At 36.5% G+C, this 25951-nt stretch overlaps 1 protein-coding gene across 1 annotated transcript in view; it reads right to left on the reverse strand.

Annotated features, from left to right (window-relative positions):
- PCLO (piccolo presynaptic cytomatrix protein) overlaps positions 1–25951 on the reverse strand; it is a 375075-nt gene that overhangs the window by 334951 nt on the left and 14173 nt on the right. The window contains exon 4 of the mRNA XM_057731959.1: positions 12267–13664. Coding sequence (XP_057587942.1) covers positions 12267–13664 — 1398 coding nt within the window. The remainder of the gene's footprint in view (positions 1–12266; positions 13665–25951) is intronic.

Consider the following 25951-nt stretch of genomic DNA (forward strand, 5'->3'; position numbering starts at 1 on the left):
GAAGTGCTCTTATACTGGGTGCATATATATTTATCATTGTTATCTCCTCTTCTTGGATGGATCACTTGATCTTTATGTAATGTCCTTTCTTGTCTCTTGTAACATTTTTTATTTTAAAGTCTATTTTATCTAATGTGACTCTTGCTACTCCAGCTTTCTCTTGATTTTCATTTGCATGGAATATCATTTTCCATCCCCTCACTTTCACTCTGCATGTGTCCCTAAGTCTGAAGTGGGTCTCTTGGAGACAGCATATATATGGGTCTTGTTTTTGTATCCATTCAGCCAGTCTGTGTCTTTTGGTTGGGGCATTTAGCCCATTTACATTCAAGGTCATTATTGATATGTATGTTCTTATTACCATTTTCTTAATCATTTTGTTTTGTTTTGTTTTGTCCTTTTCTTCTCTTACGTTTCCTGCTTAGAGAAGTCCCTTTAGCATTTGTTGTAGGGCTGGTTTGGTGGTGCTGAATTCTCTTAGCTGTTGCTTGTCTGTAAAGCTTCTGATTTCCCCGTCAAATCTGAATGAGATCCTTGCTGGGTAGAGTATTCTTGGTTGGAGGTTCTTCCCTGTCATCACTTGAAATAAATCGTGCCACTCCCTTCTGGCTTGCAGAGTTTCTGCTGAGAAATCAGCTGTTACCCTTATGGGGGTTCCCTTGTATGTTATTTGTTGTTTTTCCCTTGTTGCTTTTAATAACTTTTCTCTGTCTTTAATTTTTGTCAATTTGACTACTATATGTCTTGGTGTGTTTCTCCTTGGGTTTATCCTGCCTGGGACTCTCTGTGCTTCCTGCACTTGGGTAGCTATTTCCTTTCCCATGTTAGGGAAGTTTTCAACTATAATCTCTTCCAATATTTTCTCGGGTCCTTTCTCTCTCTCTTCTCCTTCTGGGACCCCTATAATGCGAATGTTGGCGTGTTTAACACTGTCCCAGAGGTCTCATAGGCTGTCTTCAGTTCTTTTCATTCTTTTTTCCTTATTCTTTTTCACATCAGTGGTTATCACCATTCTGTCTTCCAGGTCACTTATTTGCCCTTCTGCCTCAGTTAATCTGTTGTTGGTTCCTTCTGGTGTATTTTTCATTTCAGTTATTGTGTTGCATATCTCTGTTCATTTGCTCTTTAATTCTTCTAGGTCTTTGGTAAACTTTTCAATCTTTGCATCCAGTCTTTTTTCAAAGTCCTGGATCATCTTCACCATCATTATTCTGAATTCTTTTTCTGGAAGGGTGCCTATCCCCTTTTCATTTAGTTGTTTTTCTGGGGCTTTATCCTGTCCCTTCATCTGGTACAACGTCCTCTGCTTTTTCATTTTCTCTATCTTTCTGTGACTGTGGTTTTCAGTTCCTCAAGACGAAATACTGCTGATACTGCTTGATACTGCTGTCTGCCCTCTTGCGTTGGAAGCTGTCTAGGAGGCTCCTGGGTGCTTCCTGACGGGAGGGACTGATGGTGGGTAGGGCTGGGTGGGCAGAGCTCAGTAAGACTTTGATTTGGTGAGCAGAGTCAGTAAAACTTTAATCTGCTTGTCTGCTAATGGGTGGGGCTGTGTTCACACCTTGTTGGTTGTTTGGCCTGAGGCGACTCAGCACTGGAGCTTACAGGCTCTTTGGTGGGGCTAATGCTGGACTCTGGGAGGGCTCACGCCAATGAACACTTCCCAGAACCCCTGCTGCCAGTGCCCCTGTCTCCTTGGTGAGCCACAGCTGCCCCCCACCTCTGCAGGCAACTCTCCAACATCAGCAGGTAGGTCTGGTTCAGTCTCCTATGCGGTTACTGCTCCTTCCCCTGGGTCCTGGTGAGCACACTTTTTTGTGTGCCCTCCAAGAGTGGAGTCTCTGTTTTCCCCAGTCCTGTGGAGGTCCTGCAATCAAATCCCACTGGCTTTCAAAGTCTGATTCTCTGGGGATTCCTCCTTCCATTGCTGGACTCCCAGGTTGGGAAGCCTGACATGGGGCTCAGAACCGTCACTTTAGTGGGTGGACTTCTGCAGTATAACTGTTCTCCAGTTTGTGAGACACCCACCCAGCATTTATGGGATTTGATTTTAACGCGATTACGCCCCTCCTTCCGTCTCATTGTGGCTTCTCCTTTGTCTCTGGATGTGGGGTGTCTTTTTTGGTGAGTTCCAGGGTTTTTCTGTTGATGATTGTTCAGCATTTAGTTGTAATTCCAGTGCTCTTGCAAGAGGGAGTGATGAACAAGGCTTTTAAATAGAGGATGATTCTTTTTATAAAAGTCATGAAACATATTCAATCTTTTGTTTTGCATGGCCCAGCTGATACTCGTAACTTCTGTCTTTTAAGTCTATTATTAAGATTTTGTATACTTACATAATACTTACACAATTACTTCTGTATGAATGTGAGTTTTTTTTAAAGTGGAGAGTGGTTATTTTTCCAGTAGTTACTCATGTACTGTAGTATGCTGATGAATTAAACAAGAATGGAAAAATAAATACATGACATATAACAGATGTCAGAAATCCACAGAGTTTCAAGAAGGCTGAGTAAATAGCAAAAGAAATTTACAGGCATCCGTGCATACTATTTACTCAATGAAAAGGTACATTGTTTACAGAGTGCTTTAATCAGCTTTCCTTTGGAAGTATGGCTCAGGGGGAGAGGTTCTATTTTTAGCAGGTGCAAAAGAAAACTGCTTGTGATGGTACTATGAGCTTATAAGAGCAGTGACAATGAGTGGTATGTTGAAAACTCAGTCTACTTAAAAAGTTATGGAAGAGTGAGATAAACTGGGTGAAAAATGTATAATTGTTACTCTGACATGCCTAATAGGTAATCTAAGTGAATACAAATCTAAAGTTAAGGATTTAAAAACAATTAAGATAAATTCACAACCATCATTTACCTATGATTTTTATTAGCTGTTAAAACAGCCTTCTCATAGTCCTGAAACGAACAACTAAAAATGCTTTAAATGAATATCCCTTCTTTCTGTGGATTCCCAAATTGGTAAATTAAAATGGCGTGTCTTCCCACATTTGACTGTCCATTTTTCGCTCGTGAAATTTTAAAAAATACAAAAGAGAAGCAAAAAGTATTTAAATCCAAGTTTAAGCATTCCATACGTAGATATTTGAGGTTGTTTATTCCAATGGTTGATTCCATGTGCGAGGCATTATTTTGATTTCTCCTGATTATATTTCTACTTGACACTATACCTTATTAAAATTGCTAGATATGATTCACAGTTCTATATGTTAATACACAACACTGCATGTATGTTATCTTTCCAAATTAAACTTTGTGGTATTTTAAGTCATAATTTCTTCCAGGAAATTTCTAATTTTAGCTCTAAAATATATGCATATGCATATATATATATGTATGCACACACACATCTATTTATATATATACATATATATACACATACATATAAAAATTTTCCAGTGTTAAAAAATGTTAAAACAAAATGTTATTCCAATTATTTACATGAATATCTATTGTTACATTTCCCTCCTAGAATAAGATAGATCTACAATAAGTTGCATAAAATGACCATGTAAATTACATTATCAATAGTATGGACTGTTATAATTAGACCAAAACCATTATTTTGCTATCTGATTAGATTGATTTTTACAATTTAATAAAGGAGTAATCTCGGAATCATGCCCACAACTCTTTGTAGTAAAAATGCCATTGAACTTATTTTCAAATCATATAAACATTATGTCAATATGTGTGGGGTGTTATGTAACCCACATATAATAGGGCAAGAAAATATTGATATATACTAAATTATGGAGCATGTATTTTCTGCTGGAGCAATGCTTGTTTGAATATAAGGCTGAGTTGTTTGTTTCACAAATTTTTCTCTTGTTTCTTTTGTTTACAAAGCTTAAGTCAAGGAAAGCAGTTTTAAAAGGAGATGCAGAAAAAAATGAAAGGGGTATTTTTATTTACTACTACAATAACCACTATCTGACTCCCAAACTAAGGCATATCAGTTCAGTTCCCTGAGCCAATTTCCTTCATCTTTAAAGTAGCAGGTTTGAGAAGTAGCCTTTTTTCATGAGAGTTTCATGGAACTGGATCAGAGGCAGACCCAAGAATAAGAGAAGCTGCCAAATGGGCAACTTCCAGCCCTTAATCAAGCAGATGAAGTTGGCCTCAACCAGCACACTTCCACTTTTGTCAGTTTTCTACACGTGGTCTTATAGTTAACTTCACTGGAAGGAGGAGTTCATAATATTTTAAGCTTTAAAACCACTGGATTATTAATACCTTTGGGAAAGACAATCCTCAATGGGTCTCTCGCACACCTACACATATTACAGGGTTTGCCAACAATGCCTGACCCTGGCTGCTCTTCACTTGGCCATTTCTCAAACTTCTATGTGCAATGGGCAACCTTAGAGATAAGGTAATGCCTCCCTCTGAAACAAAGAGCAGACTAATTTATTGCTTGCTATAAAAGAGGTGGATTCCACAAACTCAGTGCTCCTGACCTGTGACAAACCTGTGTGTGCAGCCTCAGTCTAGGCCCATATCTCACGTGACCCACATGACAGTGGGAGGCAAGGGGAATGATGTAGATACGCTGTCGTTCATGCTGCCTGCTGTGCTGTGAGTAATAAAGCTCTTTGTCTCTGACCCAGCAGTCTCATGTCTACTACTGGCACCCATGAAACTGTAATGAGTTAATTTCCTAGCTTATAAGTAAAATAAGGTAAAGTCAAATCCTGGGCAGGACAATACCCTATTTCTAGATTCTTGCTAAGGTGTCCATGAATATTTAATATCTTTTAAATATTAAAACCAGACTAATAAAAATAGTAAGGTACTGACACCATGAATTAGATGTATAATTAACAGTATGAATTAAAGAATCTAGAAAAGAAAACTGTGTCTTAATGGAAATGTATTACGTGAAAAAAGTGGCACTAAAAACCAGAGTGAAAATGATGAATTACTTAATAAATAACATGGAGGCAAGTGGTTATATATTATGAATATAAAGTTAGGCCCTTCACATCATACCAAAAACAAAAAAATTACAGTTAAATAAGTGATCAGAAGTGAAAAATAAAACTACAGCTGTTTAGGAGCAAATGTGGAAGGCTATTTTTATAATAAAAATGTGAAAAGACCTTCTTTAGCAAAATAAGCAATCAAGGAAAAATTAAGAGATTTGATTGCATGAAAGTTTTTTTAAGAACCTCATGTACAGAAGAAAATTTCATTAAAAAAGTTAAAAACAAGTGATCAACAGGGAAAATCATTTCAAGATAAGATGATAAAAAGTTAAATTCTCTAAAATACTTCAAGAAATATACAGACACATGCACACGAAAATATGGCCGATAAGTACAAATGGGCAACTTAGAAAAACAGGAGAAATGCACGTAGTTGATAAGCTCATGATTTTGATAAATATAGAAGGTTTACTCTCAAAACAGGCAGCGAAACAATATTATACAACGACGTTATTTTATTTCTGACTCGAAATTGATCAATATGAGCTACTAGTGTGCGGAACTAGACATGCTAATAAGTTTGCTGGCAGGACTATAATTACTACCCTTTTAAATAAAGTCATATGGAAACTCTGTTAAGCATCATTTGTCTTAACCTTGCCCACCCATTTCAAGGAATTTATCTAACATATCAAGATACAGTGGGAAAATGTATGTGTCAATGTTTTACTGCAGCCTTGGTTGTACAGTAACAAGAACTCAAAATATCTTCACCTTCTCAGTTTTCATGAGAAGAATGTGCATCAGTACTGAGATACTTCACAGCTATTTCCCTTGTAAGCAGAATGAGGTCAGTCCATGAGAGTTCACCTGTCCAATGTATAAAGTTTTGTGGGAATAAAAAATTCAATGAAAGTAAGTACAGTAAGAAAACATGCTCATTTCAAAATAAATACATTATTTTTAAAAACATAACTAGCTCATAAAACTTTTTTAAAAATCTTAAATCCTACATTTCACTGTTGGTATAACTATTATAGAAATAAACAAAAAGAAAAAGACATCTAAATAGATACTAAAGCATTAACATGAAGTGCAAGGAAGCTATTCATGTTTCTTCAGACATTTTAGTACTCTTCGGACTGTTATAAGGAATACCACTTTTGTAACACAAATTATTGGAATAGAGTTTTAAAAGACAATGAATGGCCATCAAGAAAAGAAAGGAAGAGAACAGTGGATGCACCAGCGGACATATTCAAATTCTAACCCTCTGTATTGCTGACTCTTCTGGAAGCAAATGACCCAAAACCTGATGATATTCACCCAAACCCACAGGGAGAATAAAAACAGACCCAAAAGAAAAGAAACAAGAGAGGAAACATTTGGAACCAGAGGAGTTAGTAGAAAAGAGAAGAGATCTTGACCTAAAGGTTGCTATGGCCACAGTACACTAATCAATAGTACAGATATCTCTTACTGATGATTAGCAAGGCCTAGAATATTGATCTGCAGGCTGGACCAGGCCGGCCGGGCATCAGTACTTGTGCTCCTGAAGATGAGAGCCGAGAGAACTACCTGCTCAGTAGAGCATGCAAAGAGAACCGGCTATCTTGTGTAGCATGAGGAAATGAAGCTCTGGAAGAGCTAATCACAGTACAACAAATATAGTAATAGTCATGTTTTTCTTGTAGAAAGAGAAAGAAATATATCCTACATAGCAGTATACTGCAGTACATGCATATGCAACTGCAAACTGACACATGAAAAGGCAGTCATAACCTCACTATTTAAGAAAGAAAAGCCTTACAGGATAGTAACCAACATGAAATTATCAGTGAGATATTTTACAGTTTTCATACTAAGTTTGTGAAATCTAATGCATTTTTCACACGTGCAGCAATCTTCATTTGAGCCATGGTGCTCATCAGCCACATGTGTCCAGTGACTGTTTTATCAGACAATGCATCCCTAGAACAGCAGCAGCATGTATGCAAAGTTGGCCAAAATAAAAACTGATAAAACTACTGTGGAGAACCAGTTGAAGATACATATAACCTATGGTCCAGCAATCCCACTCCTGGGAATGTAACAAAGGAGGCTATACAAACACATCGGTAGAAGCAAAGATTAACCACTACCACTATCACCAACGCAACACTTAGATGTTCATCATTTTTATGGAGTAAAGTGTTTGCATGCATCGGCAGGAATATAATAGTATTTCCTAGAGTTGGAACAACTATATTTTATGCCCTCACATTATATGAAAGCAGGGACATCATTTTATCATTCAGCCATATGCTTTCACCTAAATGGTGACCAGTCTGTAGGCTTAACTGGAAAGAAAACCAGTACAATGATGCTGGCCTCTATGCTTCTGAAGCTCTCAATCTGCACATGCTTTTAAATTCAACCATATAATACAGCCACCATAATTCTGTGGTTCCCAAATGTTACCTGGTTTTGATGCACATATTAGCAAATTTGTTCACAGTAATTACCAACTGACACAATTTATAGGTAAGCGAGCACAGAAGTGACATTTGTTATCCAGTTGCCCAGGTTACTTAACCATGGTCTAGGAGATAGAGCAGTAGCTCAGCCTCTGAATGATACCTCTGTGGCTTGGTAACTACCTCTCTGATACACATTCTCCTGATGTCTAAAGCAGGTGTAAAAACATACCCCACAGGGTTGTTGCGAAAAAATGTCTGACACAATGCATTTCACATAGGGCTAGTCAAGTACCAGTTTACTTTTTCCTGTAATGTCTGCACAATGTTTTGTCTGAATCATAATTAGAATCATCTATTAACATTTAATATCTAAATAAAAGTTCTGGCAATCAAAGAAGTACAAATCAAAGGAACCATATTATAGCACTTTTAGACTTCCAAATTAATCAATTTCATTTTAAATGACAGCATTCAAATTTGGAGAGGCTGCATTAAGAAAGGAACCACATATGCTAGTGGCAATGTCAACTACTATCACATCTCCAAAGAGAATTTGATACTTCAGGGTCTTTGTTCTCTGATCTCGTAACCTTAGAACTAGTAAGCTTCCCTTGGGGAACAGTTAAAAATACAAATATTCATATCCAAAAACATTCATCTTATTTACAATAACAAAAATGAAGACAACCTAAATCCCTAATACCAGGAGAAAGTGTCTGAAAAAAACATACAACCATAGAATTGAATAATATGTAATCATTTTAGGTAATATTTAAGAAGTGTTTAATCACATGGGAAAATGGTTTTTTTAATCATATGTTAATACGGGGGATATAGAACTACCATATAGAGTCAAGTATTAAATACTTAAAAATGCATAGAAAAAAAGACTAATGAAGAAACTACTTTTTTGTTTAAATTTGTTTAAACAAGCTATCTCTAAACTCACATTTTGGCTTTTTGTTCAACTAAATATCACTTAATAAAAAGGTAACATCAAATTTCTCCTAAAGATTCATGAGTAAAAACTTTGTTTCTACAAACTTCTCAATTTTCTTACGTCAGTCAAAAGGTGCCATCAGGTGTCCTTCTTTGCCACACATGCCAGAAATTTTTACACAGAATGTAGATCTCCGTCACGGAATTCTTTAAAAACTGATTATTGGTAGAGTTCTTTTCTCCTTATTGATCTTTGATCATTCTTTCTGTCTTTAATTGCTCATATATGTATGTATGTGGGCATATATACATTTAAATGCTTTTTAGTAACAGGTATACTTTTTAAAGTAGTAAGTAATGGTCTTTACAGTTAAAGCAAGATGTTACATGTTTACCAAACTAAGAAATGCAGCACATCCCCACCGGGCCTTCCTTAAGGGTCTGAGAGAAAATGCAGAAGCCACCTTGGCTAAGAGTAAAGACCTGAAGGGAACTCGGCTACACCACTGGGTTTTAATTGTCTCAAGAGGCCCATTTGTTGCCTGGTGACAAATATATGCTAGCTATTCCAACATCATTTAGGCCAGGCATAATTATCTTACTAAGAAGCAGAACTGTGATTCTAGGACTTCTTGAAGCATCAGGAAACATAATTTTAAGTCATATTTTCGTAGTAAAAATTTACTTTCCAAAAGGATAGTACAAACGATAAAATAAATACCCACTAGGAGTAATTTTGACTCCTTTTTACACTTGAATTGAACCAGAAGGATTAAAATTCACTAGGTAAATTGATTGCCAATTTCATCTGTTTTACTCAGCAGGCTTCCAAATTCTGAGACTAGTTTTTTTCAGAAAGCCTTGCAGTCACTTTTAAAACTGCTTCAAAGACAAAATATTTCCTGACTTGGCAGATATTAAAGCCTAAAAAAACTGTTCCTTGCCATCAGAAGTTAATGGATTATAGTACCATTTATACAAACTGGGCACAAAACAGTTAAACCATAAGGCTGAAGCCTGGCAACACCCCAGGGCACCACAGGCAGCCTTGGCACTCTTTGGTGCCGTGGCAGATGCTGAGTAGGAGGTACAGGAAACAACCTTAGAGACAGGTGTGTTTGATGAATGGGCGGGGGAAGGGGGATACTGTCCATAGCTCCCTAACCCACAACAAACTAGAACCAGCTCTTCTCACCACCAAAACAGAACAGAGAAAGGAGAGGGCAGAGAAGCACCAGCAGGAAAAGGCGTCCTGCCCCACAGCGATGAGAAGAGCAGAAGCAGAGGCTTGTAAATAGAGTTATATGGACTTCATTGTAAAAAATAAATGGAAATACATAGTTGAATACTTTCTTTTTTTTTATTTTATTTTTTTAAGCTCTTTATTGGGATATAATTGCTTTACACTGTTGTGCCAGTTTTTGCTGTACAACAAAGTGAATCAGCTATATTGAATCCTTTCTCGAGGAATACCATTTCTCTGCATTGTAGGCATAAAGTCTGAGTATTCTCAGAATGTGCTCTTTCAAACTAGAATGAAAGTACAGTACCAGCCCAGCAGAAAATCTCAGATCACAAGAAAAATACCACAAGCAGAACAAGGAAACCACAGAAATAAAACAAGGATCAAGGAGGAAATACTTTCTAACCACACGAAATGAGGAGAGATTAGTAAGTAGTATAAACACTGGAATAGCGCTACAAGTTAAGCATATACATAGAATTTACAATTTCCTGGGTATACATGTACATGTATGCGTCCACAAACGTGTACACACACACACATGCAAACATAGGGTGTCTTTTTCTTCAACGAATTCCTTCTGCAATCATCTAAAGTCTTTTAGGTAAAAGAGTAGGAACTACGGCAACACAGATTAACTCCACTAACCTTCATTCATTCCTTTGATGCCAGGTCATCTAATGGACTTTATTTACCTAAAGACCAGAGGGCATTAAGGCCTTTAGACAAGCTAAAAACCTCACTTGGATTAACATGGTCAAGTGGAGCCAAGAACGTGAGTCAACTGCTTTTGTTACATCAAATTTTTTTTTTCTCCTCTGAAATAGGATCTTCCAGATTCAAAGAAATGACCACAGAAAAAAAAAAAATCTGAACAATGACAGATCACCTAAATCCTGATGATCATATTTAAGATACGACTTCCCCTAACCCATGTGAAAACTTAAAACCACTTTATTTTCAAACTACTGAAATTCCACACATGTCCTAGATAATGCTCTGCTTGATTCAAGAAATCCTTTCCAAATTACCACTTCTGAAATATAATTTACCAACACTCAGAAAAGCAAAGATTTTCCTGGAGTTTGTCCCTCTCATTTCACACCTCCAAATATTGACAGAACTTTCTAATAATCACTATGGCCCAAATGCATACATATATATATGTACACACACATACACACACACGTAAGTTATAGCCCTTTTTTCAGTGTGCACAAAATACTTTAAATGCAGACATTATAGTTTTTTTAGTGGTGCAGTTTGTTTTATAAATATTTAAACTAACTGCATGGTGTTGATACCATAAAGCTCCTCATTAAAGGGTACGGTTTTTTAAGTCTATGAAATACAATTATCCTAGGGAAACCGAAATTTCCCTCTTCATAATTACACAATGAAAAACAACTCTTCTAAAAATATGGAAGACATTTAAGGCTGTTTTTTGTTTTGCTTTTGCACTGAACCCGAATACAGTTGTTGCCATTTATGAAGTGCTGAGAGACACCAAATTTTATCTACCTTTAACACAACTGTGGTTAACATTATTCATCACAGTTAAAGAGGATAAAAATCAGCTTAAAGCTACGGGGACAACACTTTCATACAGCGTTAAACATGTCAAAGCAACCGAAGATCCTTCCAAAGTAAAAAATAAAAATATTTTATAACTTACTCTTAAAAACATTTAATTCAAAAACAACGCCAAGAATCTCTAAAGACTTTATATAGTTGCTAAAAATATGTTCAATTTTTTCCATCCCAGTGAATTACAAAATCAGGAGAGTGGAATAAAATAATCCTTAAGTATTTCTGATTTGTATAAAAACAATGAGCAATGATTTAAATTCAATCCAAAATGTTTACTAAAACATCACTGTTACTTATCTAAGACAGCAGCAATCAATCAACCCCTCAGTCTCCCAAGATTCAAATATTCTAACAGCCCTAACATAGGACGATTGCTTATAGATTCATTCTTCTATAACTGTATCAGGTAGAAAACTGCCATCTGCTTTTCAGCCATTTACATTGTGGAAAAAGTGTTTTTGTCACCCCATAAAGAGAAATCCTTGACATTCGTCACCTGAAATCCATACCACTTCTTTTTCTTTCCACAGTTCCTAATAAAGTGCTCTATTTATGCCAGATAACAGCTCAAACACAATTATAAAATGGCTAGACATTATATATTTAAATCAATATTTTCCAGCAGACAATATTATTAACTGACACAAAGCGCTTAACTTTTGTAAAATAATAGATCTCATGTTGTTTATGGATTTGCAATCAATCAAGTTTTTTTTTAATGTATGAAAGAGACTGGAAGGATTAGAGATATTGGGAAGAGTAAATTACAGCTCTTATTTGGTATTTTTAGGTGAAAACTGGATAGTCCTCCAAAGCTGCAGGTTGTTAATTTCTCAAGAATTGGGATAATTATTATTTTAAGTTGTCAGCTTATTTTATCTTCTTACTTCTGGTACGTTAAGCCAGAAAAGTATAAATTATGTGAACTTTTAATAAGAAAGTAAGCCTGTAATAAGCAACTGAAACTTCTTCAGAGATACTAATATCAATTTTTCTTTACTAGAAATGTATTTTTTGCTCAGAAACTTGGCTACCAAAATATTTCAGAATAAACACGATACACTCATTCATACGTGATACAAATATTGCTTACCTCAGTCAAGTGTGGCGTAGGGTTAAATCCACAGAGATTACACACTTGTTTCTTGCATTCAGTGCAAGTATTGAAGTTCGGAGGATCCTTAGAACCTACGTTGAGTTCAGTTTTGCAGAGAGGACAGGCTGCCTCTGGTTTGCGGGTTTCCTCCAGTTTCGGGGGAAGAACAGCTTTGGGAGGCTCGGCTGCTGAAGGTTTGCTGTCCTTAGTCGGCAGAGGCTTCCTGTCTATTTCTGGTCTTTTTACTGGTGAAACTTGTTCAGCTTTGGGCTCTAATTTTTCAGCTCCTGCAGCTTTGGTTTCCTTTTTCACAGGTATAACCTTTGCAGGCGCGGGTGGAGCCGTGGGTTTGGGTGGCCCCTGAGACGCAGGTGGCTGTGGAGGAGGAGGGACTTGTTTCGTGGGAGCCACTGGCCCACCCTGTGAATGGGACCCAGGCTGGCCCGCTGTGGAGATCAGATTTGATGCCTGGCTGAAAATGGATGCTCCAAACCCAAAGAGCTTCCCCGTCACTGTCTCTTGAGGGGTTGTGGGCTGTGATTTAGGGGCGTCAGTAATACTGCCCAGATTCAGACTGAAACGTCTCGACTGCTCCTGAGGCTTTGGGGGCTGTGCAGATGGGGGGGCAGTAGGGCCAGTGGGAGGTCGCGGACCTTGGGGTGTTGGTGACCCTTTTGGCACTGGCTTGGCATCTGGCTTAGGACTCATTCTGGTTTGTGCTTTCTTGGGCTCGTCCCTCTTTTGAGCTGAATCAACTTGTTTTTGACCTTTGCTCTCTGAACTAGGCCCAGGATGTGAAATAATTTTTGAATCTGATGCAGGTCGAGGTATGACTTTAGAATCGAAAGAGGTGACTTTTTCTCCTGTTGGTGGAAAACTCTGTGAGGGTTTGGCAGAGTCTGGTTTTAGAGGAGGAGTTGTTTTCTCTTGATACTGTGATGGTACTTTGGAGCTTGGAATATCCGGTTTTGTTGCTGTTGACGATGAAGACGCAATGTCTGCGGTGGGCTTTCCCGGCTTGGGCTGCTTTGGTTTATCATCAGCCACAGAGACCTCGGCCTGTTCAGACGGGACAGAAGGCTCTTTGGGAGGGGCTGGCTTGGAAGAGGACTCTGCCACGGGAGGCTGCTGTGCTGAGACTGGGGGGGGACCGTGAAGGGTTGGTTGCTTCACTAGCGGTGGGGGCTTTTTCGACTCGGGTGCCTTTGAGACATCCTGTTTGGGTAGGGTATCTTTCTTTGGAGAAATCTGCTGTGACTGTGGAGGTGGCTTGCTCACTGCTGATGGAGGAACAGGGGCAGTCTTCGGTTTGGGCTGGGGTGATGATGGAATTGGAGCCAGGTCACCACCTAGAGCTCTTTGCATCTGGCAGTTTAAACAGAGCCACTCTTTTATCTAGAAATAATATAAATAATATAAAACATGTCAGTGAGATAATAACAATGTAGAAACAAAAACATTTTAAAAACTGCATGGTACCTTTTGAAATTCTCTCTCATTATGCAAATCATAAAATATAGGTCAAATAATTTTACTTAATATTTATTAAAATATTACACTGTTAAGGACATTAAAATATAACTAATGAACTTCAGAGCCTTAAGCACTCTATATTTTAAGGAAAATAAAAATAAAAACATAGAACTGTATTTTTATTCCAATGTTAGTTTTGTTATTCTTTGAATAACATGTTAGTTTTGTTATCCTGTGAATAACAAAATATTCAAAGTTTGAATATTTTGAATAACAAAATATTCAAAGTTTGATCACTCCCAGAAATAGAAAACCATGTATGATAAAAGAAAATGAATTATAACATATTAGATTCCAAAATTAATTATGTTAGATATTTTCTCTATTGGTGGCTCATAAACAGTTTTTAGTTATACAACCCAGAGTATGCTTGTCAAATTAGTAACACATTGCTAATTTCTTAAATTAGCAAGAGCATCACTTCCCCCTCCAAGGCGACATAATCAAATGTGAGAAGACAAAAAGTATTAACCACTGTGGGTTAGAAAGAGAACATCCTCTGTTAAGAAAATAAAGAAAAAATAATGGCATCCCCTCAAATTACCAGATAGCATGATCTACCAGAGAAAACACTGCTTCCTTTTAATTTTATACCTGGAAGGAGCAAAATAACTAAGCAATATACTTATCTGACTGGTGAGACATGTATAGGTGTATTGTATATCTATCCTGTATAGGTATACATGCATCTGCTCCTTTCATATCACGTTCATTATTAAAAGAAGATGCTGAATTTGGTTTAGAAGATAATTTGAAAGTACCTATGTTTAAAATTTACCTTTTTTTAATTCCAAAATAATGTATGCTTACTGTACAAAACTTTAAATATTACCAAAGTAATTTTGAAGGGCAAATTCATGATCTAATCTTTAACTCCCAAAGTAACCAATGTTACCAGTTTAACACTGAAGTTCTTTGTTCAGAAATCTACACAATGAAAAACTCAATATGTGGAGCATAAGTACCAGGAAAGTTTTCTATAGTACTAAACTACTGTAGTACTCTTCTACTAAAGTTCTCCAAATTGTAAAGTATTAGGTTAGTAATCAACATACTCTCTATTTGAAACAATTACTTTTTGAAAAGAAACTAATCATTCCTAAACTTTTAAAAACTTTTTTGCTTGACATTTTACACCGTTAAACTCTAATAAAAAAAAAAACTCTACTGTATCTTTTCCTTAGTCATCAAACTGGTTTTAAAAGAAAAAAAAGACACTGAAATAACTTAAACACAGGTACCAGTATAACAGGGCTTATTTTGCAATCTCACGGAAAGCAAACTTTTGTTCATAGAAGGCAGAAAGAGATTTTCCACTCTGACAAGTTATATTTCTGTTTAAAAATCTGAATCAAAAAGCAAAATTAAAACATTTGTTACATATGGGTGGGAGGTACTTGGGTGTTCATTACATTCATTTTCAATATGAGTGCTGAGTACGTATGTATTTGCTATATTATCTTTACCTTTCTCTATGTTTGAGGCATTTCACAAAATGAATAACTTTTTAAACATAAAGATATTTGAATCTCAAAACATAACTGTTGCCTATGTAAGTACCACAACTAAAGGTGAGCTTGAATGTAAAGAAATTCATTTCATTTTGTTCCCTTCTTGATGGAAGGAAATTTCTCCATAAATATGCATCTACGCATTCAACCATCTCCCCTACTGCCAATATCAATTCTGCTGTTCTACTATTTATTTTTCTCATTTGTTTTCTTCCACAGTCTTAAATGATACCATGTCACCACATAATCATGCAGCCAGACAAAATGAAAGAAGAAAATATAATTAAAAGCATAATCTTTTCTTATATTTTTATCAGTGATTTTTTCTCTATAAATTATTATATGAGATCTATATCCACACTAACTACTTTAAACTACAAACTTCTAGGGCTAGTGACTGTCATTATATCAATTGCTCTTACTTTTTTGACAAGTGTCAGAGCCAAAGATGCAAAATGTATTCATCTGTTTCTTCCTTTATTCAAATATTTATTGAGCAACTTCTACTTAGAACATACCACTGAACAAAAGAGACAAAAATCTCTGTCCTCAAGGAGACTATGTTATAGAAGAATCAGATAAGAAACAGGTTAAAGCATAATGTAATTTCAGTGTTATTATAGATATATAATAAGTATCTGATGATGATTCTGTGATGGGTCCTTTTTTCCTTTCTTTCTGCAAGTTCTCCCTCAAATCTCCCTCCCACCCCCTGAAATTTCTTTGGATGCACTTGGTCTTATCAGCAAAATTTTAAGTCTCTTTGCCATGTGAACAGTGAAGCTTCATGTATAGCTGGCCAGTAGGCTCTCACTCCATCTTTGGACCACTGCAAAATTAGAACACTACCATGGCATATCTAATGTATGATTTACTTCAACACTGGGACACACATCCTATACTGTCCTCAATCCAAAATCAAATGTTTCCTTGCAGTTTATAAATGTATGTGACTATGTCTCCCAATAAGCAGACAAGGGAGAGTTACGATAAGAGGGGTGGAAAACACAGGTCTCTGCTTCTTCATAGGGACACAATTCTGCTCTTAATATACCCTTTTTTTTTTTTTTGAACAGATTCCACTGGCCCATCTTTTGTCCTTTTCATGACCCTGTTTTCTTCACTTTGACAAACAACACATCAAAGATATCTGATTCCTCAAAACGTTCCTCCTCACTCTGAGAATACAGGGTAAAATCATTGTCTATAGCTTTCACAATATGAAAAGCTTTTTATCCTCTTAGGATTTTTCAGAAAAAGCCTCTTTTTTATTTAATTCTACTGGCCAAATCTGTTGAAAATAGAAATGAGTTTTATCTCAGAACCTAATCTACTACTAAACACAGTAGTGTTTCCAATTCCCTGATTCAGCTGAAAACAAAACCAAAAAAATCTTTCCTGTACATTGAGAAAATGAAAAAATCCAAAGCCCACCCAGACATTAACCTCATGAACCAGCATCGACTTTTTCACAATGCACTGAGGGAGAGCAGTGAGTAGTAACAGCACCTTTGCCCTCTCAGTCATCTGCGTTAAAGACCTCGTAATTTCTTGACTGCATTTTCCTCGTTATTCCTCGAGTGTATCTGCACTGCTTGTGAAAGGCAATTCCCCATTCATTCATTCACATTTCCAAAGCCACTGTCCCTCACTTGGCCGTTGTCATTTCTCAAATACCTCATACCTCCACCAAATATAACCTGTATAAAACAAACCACCACAGAAGGGGTTGACTCTACTTCCCTTCAAACTTCAATGCCTCTCCAATAACTGTGAAATAAAGTTAATTTTTTAAGATATTCAAAATATATCATTTTGTTACTGTTCTTATGTTAGCACTTACATAATTCTGCTACCTTCAGATCTATTTCCCAAAAGACTGTAAGCAACAAATGATAAAGATTTTCTGGTGTAGTCTGACCCTTTAATCATTATAGATGTTCACAAATATTTTTTGAGCTGGCTTGAATTAAATAAATTAATTTAAAACGTTTATTCCCTTCAAGTTACAACATTTCTGTGTTTACATTGTTCATTCCCACTGTTTCCCTAGCCTGAATGACAAGCTTCTGCCTTCATTTTCTGGTTGCATGCCACTCTCCTTATGCTGTACCTTTGCCCATGGACCATATATCCCCATTTTGATTCAAACTGAAGGAATCCCCCATAATTACTCCACCTGCTAACCATACATATTTTCACTGCTTGGAGACAATTACTGCCTTGTTTAACTTCTAAAATTAAATGTTTATCTCTAACTAAGAGCAGAGATGAACCTGAATTTTACTACCATCACTGTCTCAGACATCTGCTGCCCATTCCATTTGGTACCCATACCTACCACACAGCTGGCTGCCCTAGTTCTGCATGATTGGGTCTTCACTCCACTATAGCCATGAATGTGGATCTTAGAAGACTTTAGTCCTTGCCCCTTCTCCCCTATGTCAAAGAAGTCAGACCATATCCAACGCCAAGCCTAATTCAGAAGAGGCCTTTCACCAGCATTTCATTAACAGCTTCCCAGGTCCCCTGACACAGGTAGTACTCGCTCATCTCATCATCCACATCCAACTGATAAATGATGGGAGAAATCCAAGAAACAGTATCAGGGGAGCCTACAACTTCATCCATATTTCCAAAGCGACTGTCCCTGATCTGGCCCTTGATGAGTCCTATTTTCCTTTCTTACTATTCCCAAAGTCTAGATTTTATGTAACAACTAAGGAAAAATAGTCACTTTTTTTTCCTTTCCCCACCTATAAGCTTGCTTATAGCAAATGAATAAATGGAATTCAAGATCTGGAGACACAACTATTTAATGAGCTTCTCTAATTCAATTAGCTCTATGGAAAGGAACAAAAAAAAGGCATAAAATTGTTCATTCAGTCTTCTGACTTAATATGCTACATAAGTGGGGGTAAGAGAGTAGTCAGCCAGGATTTCTGCTCATTCTGAGGTCACTGTGTATTCTAATACAGACCTGCTTATAATTACTAACTCACCTGCCTGTTTTAATCCAGTCCCCCAGGCTTCCTTTTGCTGAGCCTTTCTTATGTATCAGAGCTGAGTCATATAAAATATAGTAATACAACTTCACTGGCTAAGGCTTTGCTGGATAATCATAAATGTCTTATTAAATGTTTCAAGGGGTATCACTTGAAAGTTTAATTGTGAATTTCACAGAATTTCAATTATTGATGCCATCATAAAAAAATACTGAAAATTAGATTCTGATTTTTAAGAGTATGTCTTTAATAATAATTCAAGATAATTAACTTGATACAGCTAACAAATAAGATGAGTTGGCAAATGCTGGGGTTCCAGAATGAAAGCATATTCCTGCTTGGAACTATTATTAATCTATTTAGCTTCAAAAAATAATGGAAGCTTCTGAAAAAAAAGTGTCTAGAAGGCATAAGGACTAACATCCACCCTTCAATGTACTCCAAACTGGAAATTTTGAACACAAAATCTATATAGGATTTATAATGGAATCTCTGCTCAACAACATAGCATAGTACTAGGAATAACGGCACATCTGAAGGACAAACACAATATTAGGAATTGTTATTTGCTGGTGTTCATACCATTCACATTAGCTACTGAATACATTTTCTTCAATCATACATTCATCCTGCCCTTCTACTAAAACCTTGTTGGGTTCTTACTTACCTAAACGCTTCCTGTCCTTTATGGTCCACGATGACCTCTCTCCTTCACCACTTAGCATTCCATTCTCCATTAAGGTCTACTCAACTATTTCTACCACAGTTTGAACCATAGCCTTTAGACTCAAATAGATACTGCTTTATATTTTTTTCCAATTATTTCCTCTCTTCTCCTAACCTCACATAGACTCTTGAAAAGAGCAACCACTTATTATGATGACTCTTACCTCTGTATTAGATACCAAGTGAATTTTAGATATTATTTAATGATGAATTATTCTAACCTTGTTTCCTACTCCTCATCAAATTATCTCCAAGTTATCTACATATTATTGTTATTCATATTATTTTGAATGCCACAGAGAATGTAATTAAATACCTATCAGATTAATACTGTATAATATTAAAAAGAGAAACCCATGTTAAGTTTGATCACAGATTATGCTTTCTGCTATCCAAGGAATGCCCAACCCACGTGACCTCCTCCATAGCGGCAGCTACTAGCTGACAGCAGTTTGGCTGCAGATGGCTCACTGCAGTTGACATCTTTAGCTATGCATATTAATGCACAATTTATTTTGATTTAAAACTAGACACTAGCATTCCTCAGAACTGTGATGACACACTCAGCAACTTGGTGAAACAGTTTTCTTTAAGACGACCCATCCAGAATGTGAATGGATACCTTCTAAAACTGTATGGATTACAATTTCTGCTGCATAATTCAGAAACCATTAACAAATCTTAGGAAGTGTAACCTAAAGCTGCACTTTTTTCTTCCCAAAGCATAGTAATGTTCACCAAAGGCTAGCAAGAACATTGGTAAATCTTCACAAAATAGGGTCAGATGATAAAAGCGTATTTGAATATGAGTGTCAGTGCAGTCCAAAACAAAAAATAATTGCCACTTTAGGGACTTCCCTGGTATCAGAATTGAGTTTTATTGTAGGACACCCAGTTAGTGTCCAGAGCCTTGGTTGGTGGTCTGGGGGAAACACCTCGCTCCACACATTGGAATTGAGTACAGAACCCAAAGAGTGAGTAAATATTATTTTACTATGTTTTTCAAGTGTATGAGTTATATCCTTCTTTACTAGAGTATATTACATAAAATGTATACTAGGGCTGTAAAGATGCAGGAGACTCTGAATAAGGAAAGAATGTAGGCTACTATCTTTTATCCTATTCCAGGCTGTAGTCCTCTTGGACCACAGCATACAATCAATCACTGGCTCTCAGGGACTGTAGGCATTCACTGTGTCCTTAAGCAAAAAGGCCCTGGGACTTCCCTGATGGTGCAGTGGTTAAGAATCTGCCTGCTGATGCAGGGAACACGGGTTGAATCTCTGGTCCGGGAAGATCCCACATGCTGCGGAGCAACTAAGCCTGCGCGCTACAACTACTGAGCCTGAGCTCTAGAGCCCGCAAGCCACAACTATTGAGCCCATGTGCCGCAACTACTGAAGCCCACAATCCTGGAGCCCATGCACCACAACAAGAGAAGCCACCACAATGAGAAGCCTGCACATCACAATGAAGAGTAGCCTCCACTTGCCACAATTTGAGAAGGCCCGTGCGCAGCAACGAAGACCCAATGCAGCCAAAAATAAATAAATAGATAGATAGATAAATAAATAAAAATAATTGGCACTTTAATCAATTTACAAAATATAGTATGCAGACATGAAAATATATTTGTACTCTACAGTGACACCAAGAGAAGAGGATCCCAGTAAACTGAACTTACATATATTATACATTAACACTTCTGACTGCCTCTCACATGGTGAATTCAAATTTTTATATCTCAAACGATTAACATGGCTTGAGCTATTCACACAATTTTGTAGTCTGCGATCCAACAGTTCTAATTAGGCAATGTTTGTGCAGTTATTTAAACAGCTTATTGATCGTCGTATTATTTCATTTAAAAATGAAAAAAATTACATTAGTGAAAAGACTCAAAAGGCTCACAAACTTTGTGAACTCATTATGTATGCTGAAATTTACATATCTTTAATCAGCTAGTAATTGGAATTAAGACAATCACTTGTATGTTAACTTGGAAAGGAAAGAAATACTTTTAAAAATACATATATGAGAGACTTCCTTGGCGGTCCAGTGGTTAAGACTACGTGCTCCCAACTGCAGAGGGCACGGGTTCGATCATCCGTGGTCAGGGAACTAAGATCCCACATGCTGCAGAGCACAGCCAAATTTTAAAATATGAAGTATATAAAATATGTTAAAGCTTGTGTAAAAATACGGTTTTATAAGGGATTTTAGCCTCTTTCAGCTTTCGGTGAATGGGAGCCCCTTAAAATTTATTCAAATCCTATAGAGTTTTATGTATCTGCATTCTCAAGAATGTATTTAAGGAAATTCTGACTTTAAAATTACACTTAATCAGCTTTACATTATTTTCACCTTTTTTTCACAAATCCTAGCCACATTTTTCATTACCATTTATTTTCTTCTGACCATTTTTTTGCCATCTACTTTTAATTAGAGAGAAGAAAATAATAGAAAGGTAGTTTACTGTTTTATATTCAGGTGAGAACACATCCCATCTACATGATCTTTATTACATTCTATTTTACAAACAAGATTCCATCTGCATTTGCTAACTTATTGACTCTCCTTCTAAACTCTGAGTTCTATTGCTAACAGTGAGCAAAGTTATCAACTTCATTAACTCTGTTTTCAAAATCTAACAGAGTAGGTGGCTCCTCGTAGGCGCTCACAGCTTTCTCAAGAACAAAAAAGAACTCAGCAATATAAATAAGGCTCTGGTTTGAGCAAGAGTAAGTAGAAAGGTATAAAGTGTCAGTGCTCTTAAACCTCAATTTTTGACACTAAATTTCAAAAATAAACTCCTGCCAAGAAGGTTAATTTCTTTTTTTTATTGAAGTATAGTTGATTTACAATGCTGTGTTAGTTTCAGGTATACAGCAAAGTGATTCAGATATATTGATATAAAGATAGATACTCAATATAGATATACACACATGTCTATATCCTTTTTCAAATTCTTTTCCATTCTAAGTTATTACAAGATATTGACTATCGTTCCCTGTGCTCTACAGTAGGTCCTTGTTGTTGATCTATTTTGTATATAGTAGCGTGCACTTGTTAATCGCAAATTCCCAATTTATCCCTCTCCCCACCTTTCCCCTTCAGTAACCATAAGTATGTTCTCTATGTCTGTGAGTCTCAAGAAGGTTGATTTCTTTTAACTTTAGGAATATGTAAAATCCCCCCCCACACACACACACTTCCTGTAACCTAGAAATGATCTATTTAAAAAGCAACGTGTTCTCCTATTTTAAAAAGATGCTAAATTTAGATCTAGCTTCTTGTATGGGATTCACTGCTAAGTAATTCTGTGACCTTGCAAATTCTTAACCTCAGTTTCTCAGTGACAAATGGAGTTAACAATGACGGCACTACCCCTACTTGCTTATTAGAATTTTTATAAAGATTAATAGTAATAATAGATACAAACATTTATTCCTTTCGATTTCAAAGCACTTCCACTTATATTGCCAAATGTGATTTTCAGTTTATGACAAGTCTCACAAATAAGGAAACTAAATACTCAGAAAAATTAAAATGACCTGACCAAACCACAGTAAGAGTAAAGTAAGAAGAATGCAAGGAACAATGTTTATAGTGAAGTTACTGCTTCTTTATCAAAGGTAGCTAGAACTACTATTAATTGAAGTCATAGGAATATCAGCAAGAGTATTTATGTGCAAAGGGCAAAGCTAGACTACAACCCAGATCTGTTGATACCTTACTGATGCTTTTGATATTGGGGCATTACTTCAAAGAAATGTAAAATTACATTTGTAATAGATTCTTTGCATCTTTGTCTTCAATGCAGTACTTTTGAAATGTTTGTAAGTAAGAGCCCAATTTTATCTAAGCTAATTAAGATATGGAGCAGTGGAGAGTGAGAGTGTTAGGTATGCGTGATTTCTCAAGGGATGTGAACAACAGGCAAGTTAACCCATCACTGTATTAAGTTTACTGATCCAGCAAATGATTCTGTTAGTTGTGGGTATCTGCTTTCACAGCAGAGCATCTGTTCTTACCAAGCAGTACAGAGCATCATACTAGTTGCAATAATGTGTAGCGACAGACTTAGTAGACGTTACAAATAGCTGGATGTGCAGAAAGACACCTGGAAAATCTAGTTATTTAAAAGCTGAAAGTGAGAAAAGGCTTTGGTTCTAATGATTAAACTAATGGGCAGAGCATGAGGAATGCACACTTATTTTATATGTGGAACATCCAAGTCATGAGGAAAACGCTACAAACGAGACCTCATGGAAAATGAGAGCTAAACAAGCATGGTGTTTGTGAACATATGTAAGCAATACGGATTTTTACATGGTTATTTCCAGTCCTCTAAATTTATAAGAAAATTATTTTAAATAAAGAAATTTTGTTATAGTCAGGGTATTTTTGTTTTAAACACAATGAAGGATACCATAAGGATTATCAAAGAATAAGAAAAATAAAACCAGAATATTCTTTGTCTTCTAAAAACTTTAGAATCAAGGGGCTTTATTTCTCTTCATTGGGTTCATATAAAAATGGTGCCAGTTTAAGTACATTTGGCTGTGACAAGCAGAGAACAAATGAAAAAGCTGACCAAATTTGGCATTACAGGCATAAAGCATTTCAAAGCATTATTGTTATGTAGAACCAAAAACTCTTGGCACTTCACCAAGTAGAATGCCAAGGCTAAAGATGTGAAAATCGAAAATCTAATTAACCCATTCCCTCACATCATATAAATTGTTTAACTGATCATGTGATAAATGAGAATCTTTTTCAAATTACCCCAGTGTTAATTATAAGATGAATTTCTAAGGTTAAAAAAAATAACACAAAAAGATTTGACATCAAAAGTAAAACCTTCTCTCTCGGCCACTAAGTCTTAATCTCAGAATCAATCAGTGTTACCTTCTGCTTTGACTTTTTCTTGTGGCTGCCATTAAAACATCAAATAAGTTTTGATTTATAAATTTAAGATATTACGTATTTTCTCCTTCTATAAAAGCTACATTTTTTTCAGAAAACGACCTTACATAATGTTTCAGGCCTGTCTTAAGCAATATCCAAGAAATTATATTTGATGTATTAAATATTTTAACACACCTAAATAACGCATGTTTTTGAGTTTGATTTGTGTACCAGCTAATATCATCTCACATTCTGCTACCATTATGCAATCACATTTTGGAAAAAAATGACAATGTCTTTCTAGTTGTCTTCATTTCTGAGGCATAATCAGCTACTCCATCCCACACTTTTCATTTCCCATTTTAATAGAGGAATTCCTACAGTGATTGTGATATATAATACACACACCTACAAACACACTAATACAAGTATACATACACTTACAGAGTGCCAATGATTTTTATGGATGCTTAAGTGTGAAAAAAAATTCTTAAGCTGCCCTCACACTCCCTCTTGATGTCTTGCCTAGACAGAGAATTCATGTATCACCATCTCTAGAAATTTAAAGAAATTGGTCCCTCTCTGCTGTATTCTGTGTTGATAACGAGTATTATAGCTGCCTCATTTCTTATCTTTTTGCAGACGCTAATTTTTCTCTCTATGGAAGTCTTCCAATTTTCTCCTTATCCTTGGAAATCAGATTATTTCGCCAGGATGTATCTATCAGACATTTTATTAATCTTACTTGGCCATTGGTGGATCAAAATCTGAAGACTTCCATTTTCTTCTTTCTAGAGCTTGACTCCATGGCCTTGATTTCTTTTTAGAACTCCTATTAGAGCTCTTAAATATAATTTCCACGATTTTTAATATTTCCCTTAGATCCCCAAAACTCCCACAGTCCCAAGGGAGCCAGTCTCAGAATTTCAGATAACCACATCCCCAAAATGTCTTACAACTCCATGGGCAAGAGTTTAGAATGAGTTCCCTATACTGGAGTAAAACGCTCATTCCCCAGCCTCCACATCACCACAGGAAGGAATAAAGAGGGGGATCTCTCAATTCTACACATTCCTGGGTACATTCTCACTCTTTCCTTTCTTAGCCCCCCTCAAACCTCCAACCTCAGTTAAAACTATAAAAATTAGACCCTTAGTTACCACTAAAAATTCCACATTCCTAAATCATCCCTCAACTCCCAGACTCTAATCCCTCAATTAGAGGGAGTGAGAGGATCCCACCACTACATCACCAACCCTCCCTTGGTCTGTGCTATAACCTTCTGCTACTTCATTTTTCTCCATAACACTTATTATCATCTGTCACACTATATGTTTTCTTTATTTGCCACTCTAACTAGAATACATCCCACAAGGGAAGAATCTTTGGCTATTTTGTTCACTCTTACACCTAGGACAGTCCAGAACACTGCCTGAAATGTAGTAGGTGCTCAGTTAAATAGTTGGATAATTTGCTCTACAAGCTGGGAAAATTCTGGGTCTTTCTTTTGCAGAACATCAACCAGGCCCATTTTTACCCTCAATCAGCCCACTGAAATTTGAGTGTACTAATTATTGATGAAACATCCTCTCTTAAGTATTTCTCAGGAATAATAAGAATTTTATAAGTTCTTTATATTTCCTGAATGGACCCCTTCCTGTGAGGTCAGGTGTTTTGCTTTGTCTTTCACTAATTCACCTATGTCCTTCATGTGATATTACTGCTAAAATGTTAAGCAAGTCTCTTCAAACCATTCATTTACAGCCAATGGCTCCATTATTTAGAATGGGTAATCAACGGAGGTTTTTCTGTATTTCTGGACAGTTCTGCTTCCCCATTAGTCCTCTCCTTTGAATGAAAGGAAATAGGATGGCAGAGGGTCAGCATCCAAAGTAAGGACAGCTTTACTAGGAGGGTAACAGATTTAGTGCATTCGACTCCTTTAGTGTTTCATTTGTTTCCTTCTTTATATCACTCTGTTGTGGGAAAGGAGCAT

The sequence above is a fragment of the Hippopotamus amphibius genome, chromosome 4, assembly GCF_030028045.1.
Source record: "Hippopotamus amphibius kiboko isolate mHipAmp2 chromosome 4, mHipAmp2.hap2, whole genome shotgun sequence".
NCBI lineage: Eukaryota > Metazoa > Chordata > Mammalia > Artiodactyla > Hippopotamidae > Hippopotamus > Hippopotamus amphibius.